General features: G+C 33.3%; 2 protein-coding genes across 2 annotated transcripts in view; one reads left to right on the top strand and one right to left on the bottom strand.

Moving 5' to 3' along the window:
- Positions 1–6,565, top strand: part of LOC130453393 (TBC1 domain family member 31) — a 59,957-nt gene extending 53,392 nt beyond the window's left edge. Inside the window, exons 9-10 of the mRNA XM_056793104.1 lie at positions 2,922–3,044; positions 6,249–6,565. Of these exons, the coding sequence (XP_056649082.1) occupies positions 2,922–3,044; positions 6,249–6,395 (270 nt within the window). The 3' untranslated portion in view covers positions 6,396–6,565. The remainder of the gene's footprint in view (positions 1–2,921; positions 3,045–6,248) is intronic.
- Positions 6,566–12,378: 5,813 nt separating this feature from the next.
- LOC130453470 (adenine phosphoribosyltransferase) overlaps positions 12,379–16,314 on the bottom strand; it is a 26,190-nt gene continuing 22,254 nt past the window's right edge. Inside the window, exon 3 of the mRNA XM_056793248.1 lies at positions 12,379–12,684. Within this exon, the coding sequence (XP_056649226.1) occupies positions 12,469–12,684 (216 nt within the window). The 3' untranslated portion in view covers positions 12,379–12,468. The remainder of the gene's footprint in view (positions 12,685–16,314) is intronic.

Raw genomic sequence — 16,314 nt, 5'->3', positions numbered from 1 at the left:
AATACCTTTGGATATATTTCCGCGTCTTTTCTCTATAATTTTTTCCGTAGAGTGGTCAATAATGTCGAATAGTAATCTCCGGCTATTGTTCTACTCCTACCCAAAAAATCAATCGTGATTACTCAACGGCAATCCCAATAAACTGAGGCAAGAACTTTTCCAGCAGATTTTTGGACACGAAACTTCTTAGGTCTTGGAGAAACAGAGTGTCGCCATTTCCTAGATTGTTGCTTTGTTTTTGGATCGTAGAAATGTACCCAAGCTTCATCCATAGTAATAATTCGGTTTAAGAAGTATAAATCGTTTTTAAATCGAGCACAGATCGAATGCGACGCTTCTACCCTTGCACGCTTTTGTCCAAATTGGCGTGAACTATATGTTGAACGCGTTCGTATGAAATATTCAGTGCTTCAGATATTCGTTTTAGCCCAATTCAACGGTCTGATAAAATCATGTCATGAACTGCATCGATATTTTCGGGGACTGACACAGAAACTGGCCTTCCCGATCGGTCATCATTTTTAATGGCAAATTTACCTCTTTTGAAGCTTGCAGTCCAATTTTTTACGGTCGCATTTAAAGGACATTGATCACCAAGGGTATTAAGCATATCTTCCTGAATCTGCTTACCTCTTAACCCTTTTAAATACAGGTACTTGATGATGGCTCGATACTCCAATTTTTCGTTTTTCAAAATTTCGGTGAATATCATTTTTCTTTTAATTTATTGCATAATTCTGGTTTACTTTTTGACGTCAAATTTTACACTGACACTTCTATTAAGTTATTAATCGTTGCTGTTGTAACGCAATAGTTTGTTTATGCATGGAACTGGTCTAGGCTAACTATATATCGATACATCGTATTTTATATTGCCATGGTAGTAACTTACTTACTTACTTGTAATTTATGCCCCTATGCCAAACGTAGAGTAGAGCACATTTTGTTCTCCTCCAAGAACTTTTCGATTACGTCTATGATTCTATGAACTTGGTCGATGGTTGATTGCTTTTCTCGAAAACCAAAGTGATGGAATGGAATTATGTTCTTTTCGTCTATTATATGTTTTAGTCCTTTAAGGACAATATTTCGTACAATTTTGAAATAACAGGCAACAAAGGGATGGGCGGGCAGGATATAACATCCTAGGAAGGTTTACTTGGCCTAGGTAGAACCTCTGCTTCTTTCCATAGCTTAGGTAGTCCGGATGACGCATTAATAAGGTTGGTTAATTTCACTAGTTTTGATTGGAAGTTGCTTCAGTACTTCCCCAGTTATAAGGTCAAATCTAGGGGCTGCAATTCTACTGTTCTGGTCCATTCCAGTCTTGGGTTTCTTCACCCTCGTTGGTCTGGAAAATTTTTTACAAATGTTCTGGGAAACTATTTGCTTTTTGCTTATTTTCTTCCATCTTATATTCTCATTGGTGGGTTATGTAGAATGGGCATTTTCAATAGTTTTGTTACTTTCCAATCCGTACTGTTATCATAAATTAATTCACTCAGGTATTCGGCAACCGATTCTTTTTTAATGCACTGCAGTTCACGTTTTAAGTTGTTGTCTTTCTAAATATTTTTTACAAGACGTTCTACTTCTTGATCTAACTGTTCTTCCGTTTACAGTGGAACTGAGAGATCAATTGCCTGCTGAAGACTGATTTTAAAATTTCGCTTATCCTTTCTAATATTTACTAATTTGGGTGCATTCTCTTTGTATTATACTATAACTTAGTGTAAGAGAATTTGAGAATACATTCTTGATTAAAGAAAATAAGATAAGTGATCTTATTCTGCTCTGTGGGCCAATATGCCGGGTTTCTAGTTGACATTATTATTATATGCTGCAAAATTCTTTTTCTCCAATTTTTGTCAATGTTCCCCAGTAGGTGTGTTTTGCAATAATATCCCATTCACTATAAATCTGTATCCTTATCTATACAGGAAGTCAATGTATTGTCCTTTCTTTATAGCATTTTTCGGTGGGCTGTATAAAACTGTGATTATCACTTCGTAAGGTTTTGTGACATGTATTTCGATCATTTGGTAATATAGATTCCTTTATTATAATTGCGCTTCCTTCTTTTGAAGCATTTTTTGGGTGTATAGTATGATACACGTTATATCCACTAACTTTGATACTTGATACACTAACTTTTATAAAATGTGTTTCTGCAATGAGGCAAACACCAATTTTTTGTAGCTCTAGAATTATTTGTCTCTCAAAGTTAATTTAGATTTAAAAAAAATATATTACACAAACTTCAGTGACCTAATCCTTCAAATATTCCAAATTTTTTTTTATGAAATTATTCTATAATTCAGTCGTTCACTATTTATTATGATATATTTTCAATATTAATGTCCCGAGTGCATGTCAAATTGTCGATAATTTAATTTTCTCGAGTGCGCGAATGTGCACGAGAGGAAATTATGAGACAATTTGACATGCACGAGAGGGCATTTTGGCAGACTATTTCCTGTGAAAAATTTAAGTTAAAAAAACAATATTTGTTCCTTTTCTTAAAATATAAAATTAAAACCAAATGATGTTTATTAATCCTAGACATAAATTTGGCACTAGTGCAAATTATCGATAATTTGCACTAGTGCAGTATTATCGCTGAAATTTGATCGTTGCTAGGTAAATATAAAATATTACAGTTTTTGGTTGGCTTAAATTTTTCGAAGGAAATAGTCTGTGTAATTGAACTGAAAACTTTTAATATTTCGCAATTGTTTAGGCCGCTGTCATATTGATAAGTTGAATATAAAATTTTTAATGTACAACTGAAACACGAAATAATGAATAAAAAACTTACATCGTTAAACAATGACTGAAATGTTATTAAACTGTGCTACTGCCAAATGAATAATTGTTATAAATAAACATTCAAAAATTGAAATATGCCTATACTGTTTTAGCACAATGATCATCAGAAAAAACTGGAGATATTAATTGATGCTGAAATTCTAGATAAATTGATAAATAAAGTAGAAAACGAGTTACAGAACAGGAATCAACCAATAGAATATGTAGAAAATAAGGTAAGCTCATTGCATAAAGATATAACAATAATAATTTTACTGTCACATTCTACTCTACAACAATAGTTGTTTTTGTCACATTCTTATATTGTACATACATAATTCAATCCCCAGACGATAATAAATTAGTATTCGAAAGCTCGGAAATATATTACGAGTTTGATCTTCAATTTTGCCACAATCCTACTAAGAAAACGATTATATATATTAATAGTCATATAATCCGACAAAGGTAATGTCACAATCATTATGGAGAAACAACAGTATTTAGATTTATCCAAAGAACTTATCTACAATAATACATCATACAAAGAACTTAATAATTATCCAACTCTAAAAACAACTAATAAGATGTAACAAATTAATGGAAAAAGTTTTAAACAAAAAACAAATTGACAAGGTAACCCAGAAGAAATTAACAAAATTCTGGAAGATATATCAATTATCATTCATATCACCCACATAACACTAAAATTAATTTAATCAAACAGATGAAACATAGAGTCCTCAAAAGTTCTGATCCAATTTTTCATGAAAAAAACATTAAAAAACTTAAACATGAATCATCATTTTCAAACGTCATTTCTAACATTTCTATTCCAAATATTTATACACCTTTACCATATATAAAATCAGTTACTCCTAAACTTTCTGAAATCTTTAAACAACACAATGGTCAAATAGCATACAGTCAAACAGTTGATATTTCATCCATTTTTACTAAAGTAAAAGATAAAACACCAATCAATAAATTGCCTAACATAGTATAAGAAATACCTTGTTTAAATTGTGACAAAAATTACATTGGTCAGTCGAAAAGGTCACTGATCAGACGGATAACTTCCCACAAGTGATATCAGATTATATCCTGATAGATGTTCATTAGCGAGTCATGTCTATCATGGAGAACACAATATAATTTATAAATCTACCAAAGTTTTGACAACTGAAAAAAACTACAAAAAACTTTTATTTTTAGTAACAATATATATTGCCCAAAATGAACAATGCATCAATAAGAACCTGAAACTGATTTAAATAAACTTAGTGTAATTTATACATATCGTTTAGATTTTGAAAAAACAAATTCTATAAAAATTCAACGCCTTTAACACGCAACTAACCTCACCTAACCTATAAAATTTATTGTCATTTATATTCTAGCCAATGAATATTTAACTACATTCGTAACGACCTAACCTATTGAAATATAAATTTTTTGACCTAAACTGAGAAAGGTATACAAATAGATTGAGGTATCTTTAGGAATAAAGCTGCTTGTTCAAAAAAAAATAAAATGATCTATATTTGAAGTTTGAAATTACAAAAAAAACTCAGGATAAAAAAAATTACCCGCAAAATTCATCAGTTTGTTGGTTTATAGAAAATAATGAAGTAAATTTTACAACAAAAGGAACTAATATGAGTGGATCTGACCTTTAGCAACACATAAGGCTACTTGTCAGGAGAATACAAATAGGACCAAATCTCTTCAATAAATTGTCGGAATTGTCGGTGATTCAGCCCCGTCATTTTCTACAGCCGTTGATACAAGAGCCAACACTCCTTTATCTTTCCCACTCATGTTTTTGTCTCCATCAGTTGTAATACATTTCAAGTTTCTCCATCGAAGGTTCTTTTGATTAATGAACATTTCAACTCCTTTAAAAATATCTGTACCAGTAGTTGTGCCATGAATACTAAACATATCAAGAAGTTCTTCATGCACTTCATAGCTTTTATCTACTCCTTGGATATAAATCAACACCTGAGCAGTATCTGACACATCCGTTGACTCATCCAAGGCCAAAGAAAACCACTCAACATGTCCATTTTTGTCGAACAGTTGAGAGGATGTAGTTTCAGCGATGTTTTCTACCCTTCGAGCCATAGTGTTTGCTGACATACAGACAGTTCTTAATAAATTTACCTTTTCAGGGCACATTATGCATTTCTCCATCGGTGAATGGTTTTCCACTTTTTGCAATTTCCAGGGCCATACGAAAGCTGGCACGAGTTGCAGCCTCTTGTTCAGTTTTGACTTTTGTAAATAAAGATTGCTGCGATTTCAATCCGCGCTTCATAGCTTCTATTGTTCTGTCCGCAAACTTCCTGTATATTTTGAGTAATTTTGAAAATGTTTGGTTTCATAATGACGTTTAATGTTATATTCTTTGAGAACAGCTATGCTTTCATTGCAAATCAAACATAGCGCTTTGTTACTGGACTCAATTACGAAATGCTGAATGTTCCACTGATCTTTGAATTTTCTGCATTCACTATCATTTTTTCGCTTCTTTTCCATACTTCTAAATCACACACAAACGCAACAATTCAAATCAAAATCAAATCACATTTTATTTCACAATAGTGTCATAGGAACTGACTTGTGTTGCGCCACTAGCCTTCTTATATATTCCAATTACTGCCATCTAGAAGTGAGTGGAAGACACCAGAACTTTCTCGAACCAACGAGATTATTCTGTACGTGCTATTAGCGCCATCTGTTAGCGATAGAAGGTACTATCTATGATGTCGTGTCACGTTACTCCTCATGGCTCGTACTCCAAGATTAATCTATAAATTAGAGATAATGACAGGAAAATTAATAATATGCAGTGTTGCCGTTTTGTGGACTTTAGTCCGATTTGCAGTCGTTTTTAAACGTTGCGTACTTTTTCGGACTTATTTTTTCATCAGTGGACTATTTCACTTTTTACCACCGGCAACAATGATAATATGGTTTTGGCCTCGTAACTTACTGGAGTAATCAGTATGGCACTAAGACTGAAAAGTTTTGAGACCCCTGTTCTAACCAATAAATATTCAGCTACATTCATAACGACCTAGCCTATTGAAATTTAATGTTATCTATAAATTAACCAATCAATATTAAACGTCTTTCATAATCTAACTAATTAAAAATCAATAAAAATTCAAAATTCCTATCAGTCCCAGACGATGAATACATAAGTATTCCAAAGCTTGGAAAATATATTAAAATTAGTCTTAAAATTAGACTTCGTTACGATATATATATATATATATATATATATATATATATATATATATATATATATATTCATGATAATTTATCATGATTTCGGGTTCTCTTCATATAAAATCAGTTTAAAATAACAGATAAAAATTTGATATTATAATAACGCATTACTTGTATTTAAAATAATTATATTTTTATTTTAGCACAAGCGGTTTAAAAAGAAGGAAATAAATAACTCAAAGTTAAGGACGTCTGGTATACGATATGATGCGCAAGATTGCCTATGCGAAGTTGTCTGTCCTAAAACTGTGAGATTTGGCGAATCTACCACTGGGAGTAGTGTATACTGATTTCTAGGCACTATAAAATTGTGAAAACAAAAACAATTTCTTGATATTTGCATTTGATATAAAAATGTTGAGCTACTAATACTTTTCCTTTATTCAAATAATACTTTGAAATTGAAGATGTTGAATCTGACAGAGTTTCATTCTGAAATTAAATACTTACTTTTATCCTTGTTTATATATATCGCTACCTTGTATTTGTTCAATGTTGGCATCTATCGCAGTTTTGAAGTGCGAATGGATGTGCTGAGAAAGCTAGACGTGTAGTACACTATAGAAAAGATTATTGCATATTCCGGAAGATTATTCATTGCCACACCATATTCCCGCCGGTATCAAGAACGCACGAGGGCTGGCAACCATCTTCCAAAAGAAATTTGGGCAATAAGAAAAACTTGAAGATCAGATTCAAGCCCTCGGACGACACAGACTCAAATCAAGTCGCGGTACTATAAACTGTGGGAAGCGCTCCAAAGCCTTGGAGACCATGTGATGGAATCTAACGCACGACTAAGATATCGTGCAACTAATTGGACTCAGGAATAGGGTAGAGGTGATATTCCAAGATATCGGTATCCACATATTGATTTGCAGCTATACCTCCTGGCTTCAGCACCTAATGAAAACACGAACTATTATTTTTAGCTGCAATTCTTTATGATAAATATGATCATTGCCTAGATTTTTTTATTCCATTTAACTCTAGAATCCAATACACCAGAGAAATAGAAAACAATAACCATAAAATAGCCTAATTATAGGATTAGAATATAGAGCTATAAACTAAGCTCACCCAAATATCATTCTAAAGAATTTGATAGCTTGAAATTATCTCAATAAATAATAATTATCCTTCAAATCAAATTAGTAGAAAACAGAACAGAAACTCTTGTACAAAATTAACGCACCACTCTTTTTCTCGATAGTCTTTATTTTTTGATAACTTCTTGTACGACAAGTAGGCCATGGACACGGACAGTTGTTATTGTTTTTAACTATAGAATCACATAATCTTGTTTTGACAGTAATTCGTATTAAACCTCGTTTTAGACTAAAACTGTTAACATGTTATTGCATGTTTGAAAGTTCATTTGGGAATGAATCAAGCGAAAAAGTGAACCGATTTAACTTGCTCTCCTCGATTAGTAACCTGGGTACTTGCTGCTGGTGTTCCTTACGACGTTTTTGGGGAACGGCTCGAGCGAGAGAAAGAGGAACAACGGTTAAATACAACTTCTCTATCAAAAACTAAAAAGTTAACTGTATATGAGGACATATCAAAATAACTGAAAATAGCTTGAAAAACAATGATACGTGAACTCTACGGCTAACGCATAATAAATGCCAAGTAAGGCAGAAACGACTGCTAAGCGTTGGAACAAAGCGATGGCAAATACGTGCAACAAGCAGGCTTAAGCGGCGTGCAAATCTAAGTTCTTGGACAGTCAAACCACTACGGTTATGGCTGCGCTTCTCAAATTTAGCGTAGCAATTACCGCATGCACGTTATATGTGTCCCGGTAAAAATATTTCAAAGTGTATTTCTACTCGGTTGATTGAAGGCACAAACACGATCACCACTGAGATGTGAATACTTAGCTCTCCCAATGGCAGTTTCACGACTCCTACTGCACACGACTCAGCTCCTCCAGTAGTAGACCGGCAAGCTAGGTTCCTTGCCGTAGCGGCGTATTCTTGATTGGCTGCCCTAGCGTTTACGATGACAGCCGCTGAGTGCAGTGGATTGCGAATAGAATCAATAGACGGTACTTGGGCTTGCTCGATCTCGATTCGTAGTAGTTCATATTCCTGGGCAACCTTCGCAACCTCCTGTTCGTCAGAAAAGTCTGTTCAGTGAATTTGATGCCGAAACTCTGGATGGAGATTCCGGTAGAGCCATTTCAATTCCAGCTCTAGGGTGATGCTTCTATGACGGCAGATAAGGGTGTGCATGTCGCTAAATTACGTGACGGTACTTTCTTGTATGTGGTGAACTCTCCTTCTAAATGCTACCTCAAAGTCGAAGTTGTAGTTGCCGGAAAGAAGAATCCCGGAATGAGGAGAAGAAAACTTGCCAACTGGCCAAATATTTGCGGGTGTTCCGGAACCAAAGCACAGGTATTCCTTGTGAATGTTTCGGCATAGCTTGCAACATCCAGTGCTGCAGGAAAGCAGCGAGGTCACTCGATCCATCATAGCTTATTTGCCAGTCCTTGGTCCTAAATGGCGTCATCAATGATTCAGTGCTTGGGCATAACCTAAACAAAAGTACTCCTCAACCAAACGTGAGACTGGGGAATATTTTTAAAGTGAGCACGATAAGCATTAATTGCAGCATAGCCACTGTGCATATTATCTATCTATTTTCCAACAATGGCTAAAGATTATAAAATAGTCACCACAAAATATCTTGTATTACCCTGTTATTATTAAAACGATAAAAAACAATGAAGTAAAAATTATTAATCCATAGGGAAATCTCATTAGTTTTCAAGGTAAAGAAATTGCTTATACTTTACACATAAGAAAATTAAAATTCAATTGACCCCATTCTACAAAAAACTATAGAAAACCTTCCATTTCTGGTAGGGGCATTAGTTTGATGAAAACAAAGAGACTACTCTGAACTGAAATTAAACAATTTTTGAAGTCTCTTGGATTCAAATCACTAATATAATGGAAATCCTACAACTTGCTGGTGACACCACTAAAGAGTAATTACAATTTCCCACATATCAGCCATTCATACCCTATAAATTGAATTATAACGATGAAAATGGAATCCCATATAGTAACTGGAAGCATATACACTAACTTCAAACAGTTATTTATATACATTGACAGAAAACTGCAATCTTCTATGGGGACTGTACCAACTAAAGTAAAATTTTTAAACAACGCAGTCGCATTCCTATTTCTTGAGCTTAGATATGAGCTAAATGGTGTCGTAGTAGATTCTGTTCGTGATGATTCTTACAATTTACAAGTAATATTAATCAGAGTTTTATTTATATAAATTGAAATTAACTATATTCTGTAGATCCAATAAACGAAGTGTTCAAAAATATTATCATGCATTGTTCACGTGATCTTCAAGACGAGGCTACTTGTACAGAGTCGCACCAACCATTTGTATATTAACATTAATTTTTTTGTTTGTTAAAGAAAACACCCAGGTATGGTATTTTTCTGTTAGAACAATCTGACTATAAAGATCAATAAGCAATTTTTTTTAGCCTAACTTAACGTGGAAATTTTTCAATCCTAAGGTCCTACTCATTGGTATACATTAGTGTCTAGTATTTTAGCAACACTACCGTTTACGTGTTACACGATATTTGCACTCAAACGGCTTAAGCCTTCTCAATAAATTGGCATTGTCAGTGTGTTGGATAACCTCAAAGTTTTCATGTTGTAGTATCCTTTGTTCATGGCTACTGCCTGTTGCCAGTTTGTACATTTAGGTCCTTATGGAGATATTACGGCATTAACGATATTCCTTAATACTTTAATTGGAAACGTTGTATCACTTTAATATCACTTTTACTGGCAGCCCCAAAGATGTATGCCATGTGTCCAGACAGGTTCCAATATCTGTTTATAGAGAAACAGTTTGTTGTGTTCGGACAATTTGGAGCTCCTCCATAGAGGCCAGTACATCTTTTTATATTTTATAACGTTTTTGTAACGTGGACTCTCCAGCGAAGTCTAGGATCAAGTGTCGTTCCCAAATACTTTGCATTGATAGTATAAGGAATTCGAGCATTGCTAATCACGTCTATGGATGTTGGTAATATCATATTAGCTTCTTCGTGGTCTTTTCCGACAGCCAAAGTACCGTATCATCTGCAAAGTTTGAAACTATCTGGTATTCAAGAGGTAAGTAGAGCGTAGGGCCTAGTATCCTGAGGTACCCAGATTTTATTTCTGTTATATGAGAGTATGCTTCTTCCTGTTTTACTCTGGAATATTTGTCCGAATTTATGCCAAACGTTATCAAAGCCCTGGGCCACGTCTAGGAAGGCCGTAGAGTAGAACACACTTTGTTCTCCTCCAAAGACTTTTCGATTACGTCTATGATTCTATGAACTGAACAATTTTTCGTACAATTTCGAAATAATAGGCAACAAAGGGATGGACCGGCAAGATGTAACATCCTAGGAATGTTTATCTGGCTTAGGTAACATAATACCTTCTTCTTTCCATAGCTTAGGTACGTATCTCAGTCTGAATGACGCATCAATAGTAGAAGTAGAAAGCTAGGCGAGGTTAGGAGAGAATACATGCATAGTCGGATTGTCCAATCAAGAAAAAAAAAGTGATGATAAACAAACAAAAATTGAGGTCTAAAAAGGAGAAAAAGTGTACATACAAGATGGTCTGTCACATAAAGATAAGAAAAATGAGAATAAGAGCACAGGAAAAAAAGGAGGGAAATGGGTAAAAATTGGATATACGAATAGAACCACAAGAATGGACATGGAATATAGAGGAGAACAAGCTGGGAAAAAAGGAGTCAAAACATATAACCAAAAAACTAAACAGGCCCATAAGGACAAAGGACAGGGAATCAGGCCAGGCAATGGAAAAGGAAATGAAATCAAGGAACAAAGAAGAGAAAGTAACACTAAGGATAGGAACGTGGAATGTGAGGAATACATTAACATGTACCTACACTGTTTTTGAGATTGAATCAAGTTTCATTTCTTGGAATTTAACCACATGTAGTTTAGTATTTACTAAAAACTGATTTGTCTAATATTTGTCATATTTTGAATTAAATAGCACAACCTTTTTTCGTTATTATTCTCATATCTACAATTCTGTCAATTACTTATTTCTATAGGATCAACTTTACATGCAGAAACCACAAAATTACCAAATATCGACGACCTGCTACTCGTAACATATGAGACCAGATCTGAATAATTATATTGAGATGAGGTTTTGTGAATATACACTTGTAAATGAGATAGTCTCAGCAAACCGTTCATATAAATAAAACAATGTCATTGATAAATCATTTAGCTAGTAAAATGAAGTCTGTGTATTATCCTGTCAAACATTTTTCCATGGTCAAATTGACGTTCTTTGAGAAATAAAAACTTTTTTTAACAGCATCTCTGAAAAATAAGGTAAAATCATGAAGAAAAAGTAACAAAATACTTAATAACTTTGTAAATTGTGGGCACTCCCTCTACACACTTTTATTAACTTTAATAAAAGAAAATACCTAAACTAATTGAGGTGTATTGTAAGGATAGCATCAGTAATCTACTTGGGAATGATAAAAGCAAAGTTAATACAAATGGTTGCAGTCCACCAAAAATGTTTTGGTATGTAAATGGTGAGATATAAGAATCTGGGAGAAAATGACATGTCTGATTATCCTCTGATACACAATACATTAAGGTCATATTAGAAGCATGGCATCCTTCTCAATATTCTCAAAATGTTCACATTCTTGGTATTAAAACATCAGTGAAAATAGAGAAATCATCAGTGTGACAATTGGAATATTTTCGTACAAACTTAGATCATCAGATACAGGGAAAAAGTGTCGTGTCATGTCAAAAACTAACAACAAAACTGATAATACTAATTTTCTTTAACCACATTTAAAATATTAACTAAAAATTTCATAGTTTTGATAGTATAATGGTAACAATAACATTATGTCTACCTTCCGGCTTAATTTGAGAAGCTATTAGCATTCAATGTATGTGAAAAAATAATATGTATTAAATTCTCACCATATTGACTACATAAATATCATAGATATGTAATACTAAGAAAATTGTTTTAAGGCTATTAGTATCTTAATTTCCTTGATAGTTCTATTGTTGAGATTAAAAATTTAAGTGCATTGAAGAAATTTCCTGAAGTCTTTGTAAGTCAATCATCGAATGAAATTCAAGTACAAAATTCCATATTTTCATAAATGCCTGTTTTGATATTAAAAGGAATGTAAGTAAAACTTAATATATGAAAAAATATACACTTGTTTATTCGGATTTTACAAATAAAATATTAAATACAAATGGAATGTATTTTATTACTTCTTACACATCACACATTAAAATTCAATAAGTGACAAAATGTTGCCATTTATCAATTTCCGACCATTCAGTTTTGGTAATTCAATAATTACAAGGCATGCCACTACTTCACCTCCGATCTTATCTATCAATTCTGTAGCGCAACTTAAAGTTCCACCAGTTGCCAAGAGATCGTCTACCAGCAACACTCTTTGACCTTGTTTTATACTCCCTACTTGTAATTCTAGAGCATCCTGTAATAAAAATACAAAGTAAGTAACAGAGTGATTTTTGACAAATATATATTGTTATGGTATAAATATATCCAAAATAAATTATTAAATAATAAGATATAAATAAAGCAATAAGTTCAGTTCTGTTATTCGGTTACTTAGAGCAGAACAATGAAGAAAAGAATCAACAACGGGAGAAATTTTTGGCAAGAAAAAAAAGAGTAAAATAATTTTAATTGAAATTTAAAAACTTAAAATCTTGATAAAAAAGGCATAAAATATTCAAAGGATTGATAATTAATAATTGTATAAGTGTAGTAATAAGAAATTAGTGAAAACAATTAAATAAAGTGAAATAAGTGAGAATACTCACAAAGGGACAATTTCCAAGATAAAGAAGTTGGGAAAAGGAAAAGAACAGGAGTGGAACTACAGCGGAGTATCTGTTTATTCTGTAAGGCCGTAACAATTCCCAATTTAAAAAAAAAAATTAAAAATACAACATAACAAACACTTAAGGTACTGTTCTATTTAGTTTAAGTATTTCTTTTAGTATATAATATTATATATATATATATATATATATATATATATATATATATATATATAATATGAATGTTTGTAAAATAAAATAATTGTAATAGCTAGTTAAGAAATTGTATATTTTGAATATTTTATTCATTATAAAGAACAGACCCGTGTGTGTGTATATATATATATATATATATATATATATATATATATATACTGGCGAGCAAAAAATTAAGGTCACCTTAAAATTTTCATGTTCTTTTATTTTTATTTTACGTTTTGGTAGTTTTCGCAAACTGTACATCATTGCATGTGCTTTTGTAAGCCGAATGTGATACTCGATACTAAGGAAACATGCATTTTTTCCTTGGATTTAATGATTTATTCTGAAAAAGCAACAAATTAACATTTTCGGCGAAATTCAAAATTTTGTTGTCAGGGAAGACACGTAACGAACAAAATAAAAAAACTTGACACTAATAACGTGTATTCTCTCTTCTTGCATTGATGACTGATTGAAGTCGACGCGGCATACTTTGAATTAAGTTTCGGATCACATTTTGGTCGATGTTATCCCATTCCTGTAACAACAATCTTCTCAACTCCTGGGCAGTTCTTGGTGCTGGTGTGCGGATCAGTCGTCCCAACTCGTCCCAGACATTTTCTATGGGATTCATGTCTGGGCTGCGGGCTGGCCATTAAAACCGCCTAATTTCTACCTCATCCACATACTCCCTGACAATTCTGGCTGTATGTGGTCTCGCATTATCTCGCGTAGAAATGCCACGTTCCCCCATAGTTACCATGAAAGGCATAATACGGTCTTCTAGCACCTCCGTAATGTACCTGTGAGAGGTTAGAGAGCCATTTTCTATGAAGACCAACTCTGTACGAGCTTGTGCATTGATTCCCGCCCAAACCATAACTGACCAACCGCCAAATGGGAGACGCTCGTCAATGCAAACTTCAGCATATCTTGCCCCAGTTCTTCTCCACACTCGTCGACGTCTATCTGACCCAGTGAGGCAAAAACGCGACTCATCTGAGAACAATACCTACCCAGCTCCAGTCATCATCATTCCAACGAACGTGATCTCTGGCAAATGTCAATTAATTTTGCAATCCGATGTTGGCGTTGCAATGGGGGACCTGTAGCCATTCTTCTGCATCACAGTCCAGCAGCATGAAGTCTTCTTCTAACGGTCCATTCACTAACTTTGACATTTCTGACTTCTTCCAACTGATTTCGCAGTGAAACTGCAGTAGCTGTCCTATTCCGCAAACATGGGGACACCAAAAAACGGTCATCTCGTTGAGTGGTAACTCTTTTTCGCCCAGACCCTGGTCTTCTAGTGATCAGGTCAGTCTCCAGAAAGCGCTGGTACACCCTTTGCACATCACAAAGACTAGCACCAACAATTCTCGCAGTTTCACTTTGCCCACGACCATCTTGTAGCGCAACAATTCTTGCCGCAATAATCGGATCTAAAGGCATTATGGGCCTGTTAAATCACTACACTTTGGAATCGTTAGGTTTTACACGAAGAATCAACAGTAAACTGGAAAAGGAAGGCAAGGGAAATGTGAATGTTCAATTAGCGCAAAGGCACATTTTTCATCAAAGTAGTACTCAATACATCGAATGACAGCTGTCAAGTCTCGGAAAAAATTTGCTTTAACGCCTACTAATCCTTATCAATATTGACGCTAAAATTATTCGCAATTTTTTACTCGCCAGTGTATATTCAGACAAATTGTAACTTTATATTTTTTACTTAAATAAAAGATAAAACAACAAACTAAATTGCCTAACATAATTCATGAAATTCCTTCACTGACCATCAGATAACCTCTCACAAAAGTGATGGCAAATTATACCCAGATTGGTGCTCTTTTGCCTATCATGTTTTCTACGAGGTTCGATCTATGGATTATAAAACTTTGAAAAACAAATTGTATAAAAGAAATTCAATGCAATCGGTAACCAACTAACCTTACCTAACCTATGAAATTCAGCTTTCATAATCAAATCAATAAATATGAAGCTCCATTCAATTCAATGTCATTCATAATATATCTATGAAAATCAACAATTATTTCTAATAACCAGACTCTATAACTTTAATATTTCTATATTACAGAAAACACTTTTTCAATCAGGGAGAGTTTTTTTATTTTGGTGAAATTTTTTCGTATTATACCAAGTTTTTGAACGATTTTGCATTCACTTTCAAGGTTGTAATAAATACCAAAAGAAATTGGTTCATCAAATAAAATTTTCTAAATCATTAAAACTTACTTGTATATTAACATTATATGACGAAATTTTTTTGTGAACTATATTATTGTAGCAATATTGAATTTTGGATTTGGAATGAAAAAATTTTTCTTTGGAGGAATTTTACAAAAACTAATCTTACTAGTTCCTGTCGATTTGTTACTAATTTATTTTGAGTTTATTTTTAACTCGTATAGGAGGGGTAATCAGAATTTAATAAAAAGGAGTGGAAGTTTGATGAAAAATTGCTTTCTCATTCTTTTTTTAAAATTATTGAAGATTTGAACTGAAGGAATAATATAAACGCTAATTCAATATAAACAGAAGGCTTGATAAATTACTATATTATAATTCATATTTTATTATCTACAGCTGCCACCTGTCATTTTTTAAAAATTGAAAAAAGAGGTATGATGAAATGAGTTAAGAGTCCGCGAATTTTGTAACCTCTCACATCCGTCATTCTCGGGCTATAAACCCATCCCATCATGATTATTGTAATGGAAGCAAACAAGTGTCCAAATTTCAGCAACTGATTCTGAGGATGTCCAAATGGTTTGGAATTGATTATTATTGTGAATATATGATAAAAACCAAAAATTGTGAACATTAAAACCAAACTTTATCTCTCACCTTAAGACCGGAGCAATTTTAACGTTTGTTTCCCCTTTAAATTCCTTACTAATTTTTTAAGAAACGGTTTTAATGTATGAAATAGAACCAAAAACTATCCTTAGGGTATCAGGGATGTTTTTTTCATTTTCATCACTACCTTCCTCCTCAGTGGTTTTTGGTTCTATTCCATACATTAAAACCAGCAATTTTTCAAAAATTACAGGTGG

The sequence above is a fragment of the Diorhabda sublineata genome, chromosome 2 (genome assembly GCF_026230105.1).
Source record: "Diorhabda sublineata isolate icDioSubl1.1 chromosome 2, icDioSubl1.1, whole genome shotgun sequence".
Classification (NCBI taxonomy): domain Eukaryota; kingdom Metazoa; phylum Arthropoda; class Insecta; order Coleoptera; family Chrysomelidae; genus Diorhabda; species Diorhabda sublineata.
Note: the sequence above shows the minus strand (reverse complement) of the source record. Positions and strands in the feature narration are given on the sequence as shown.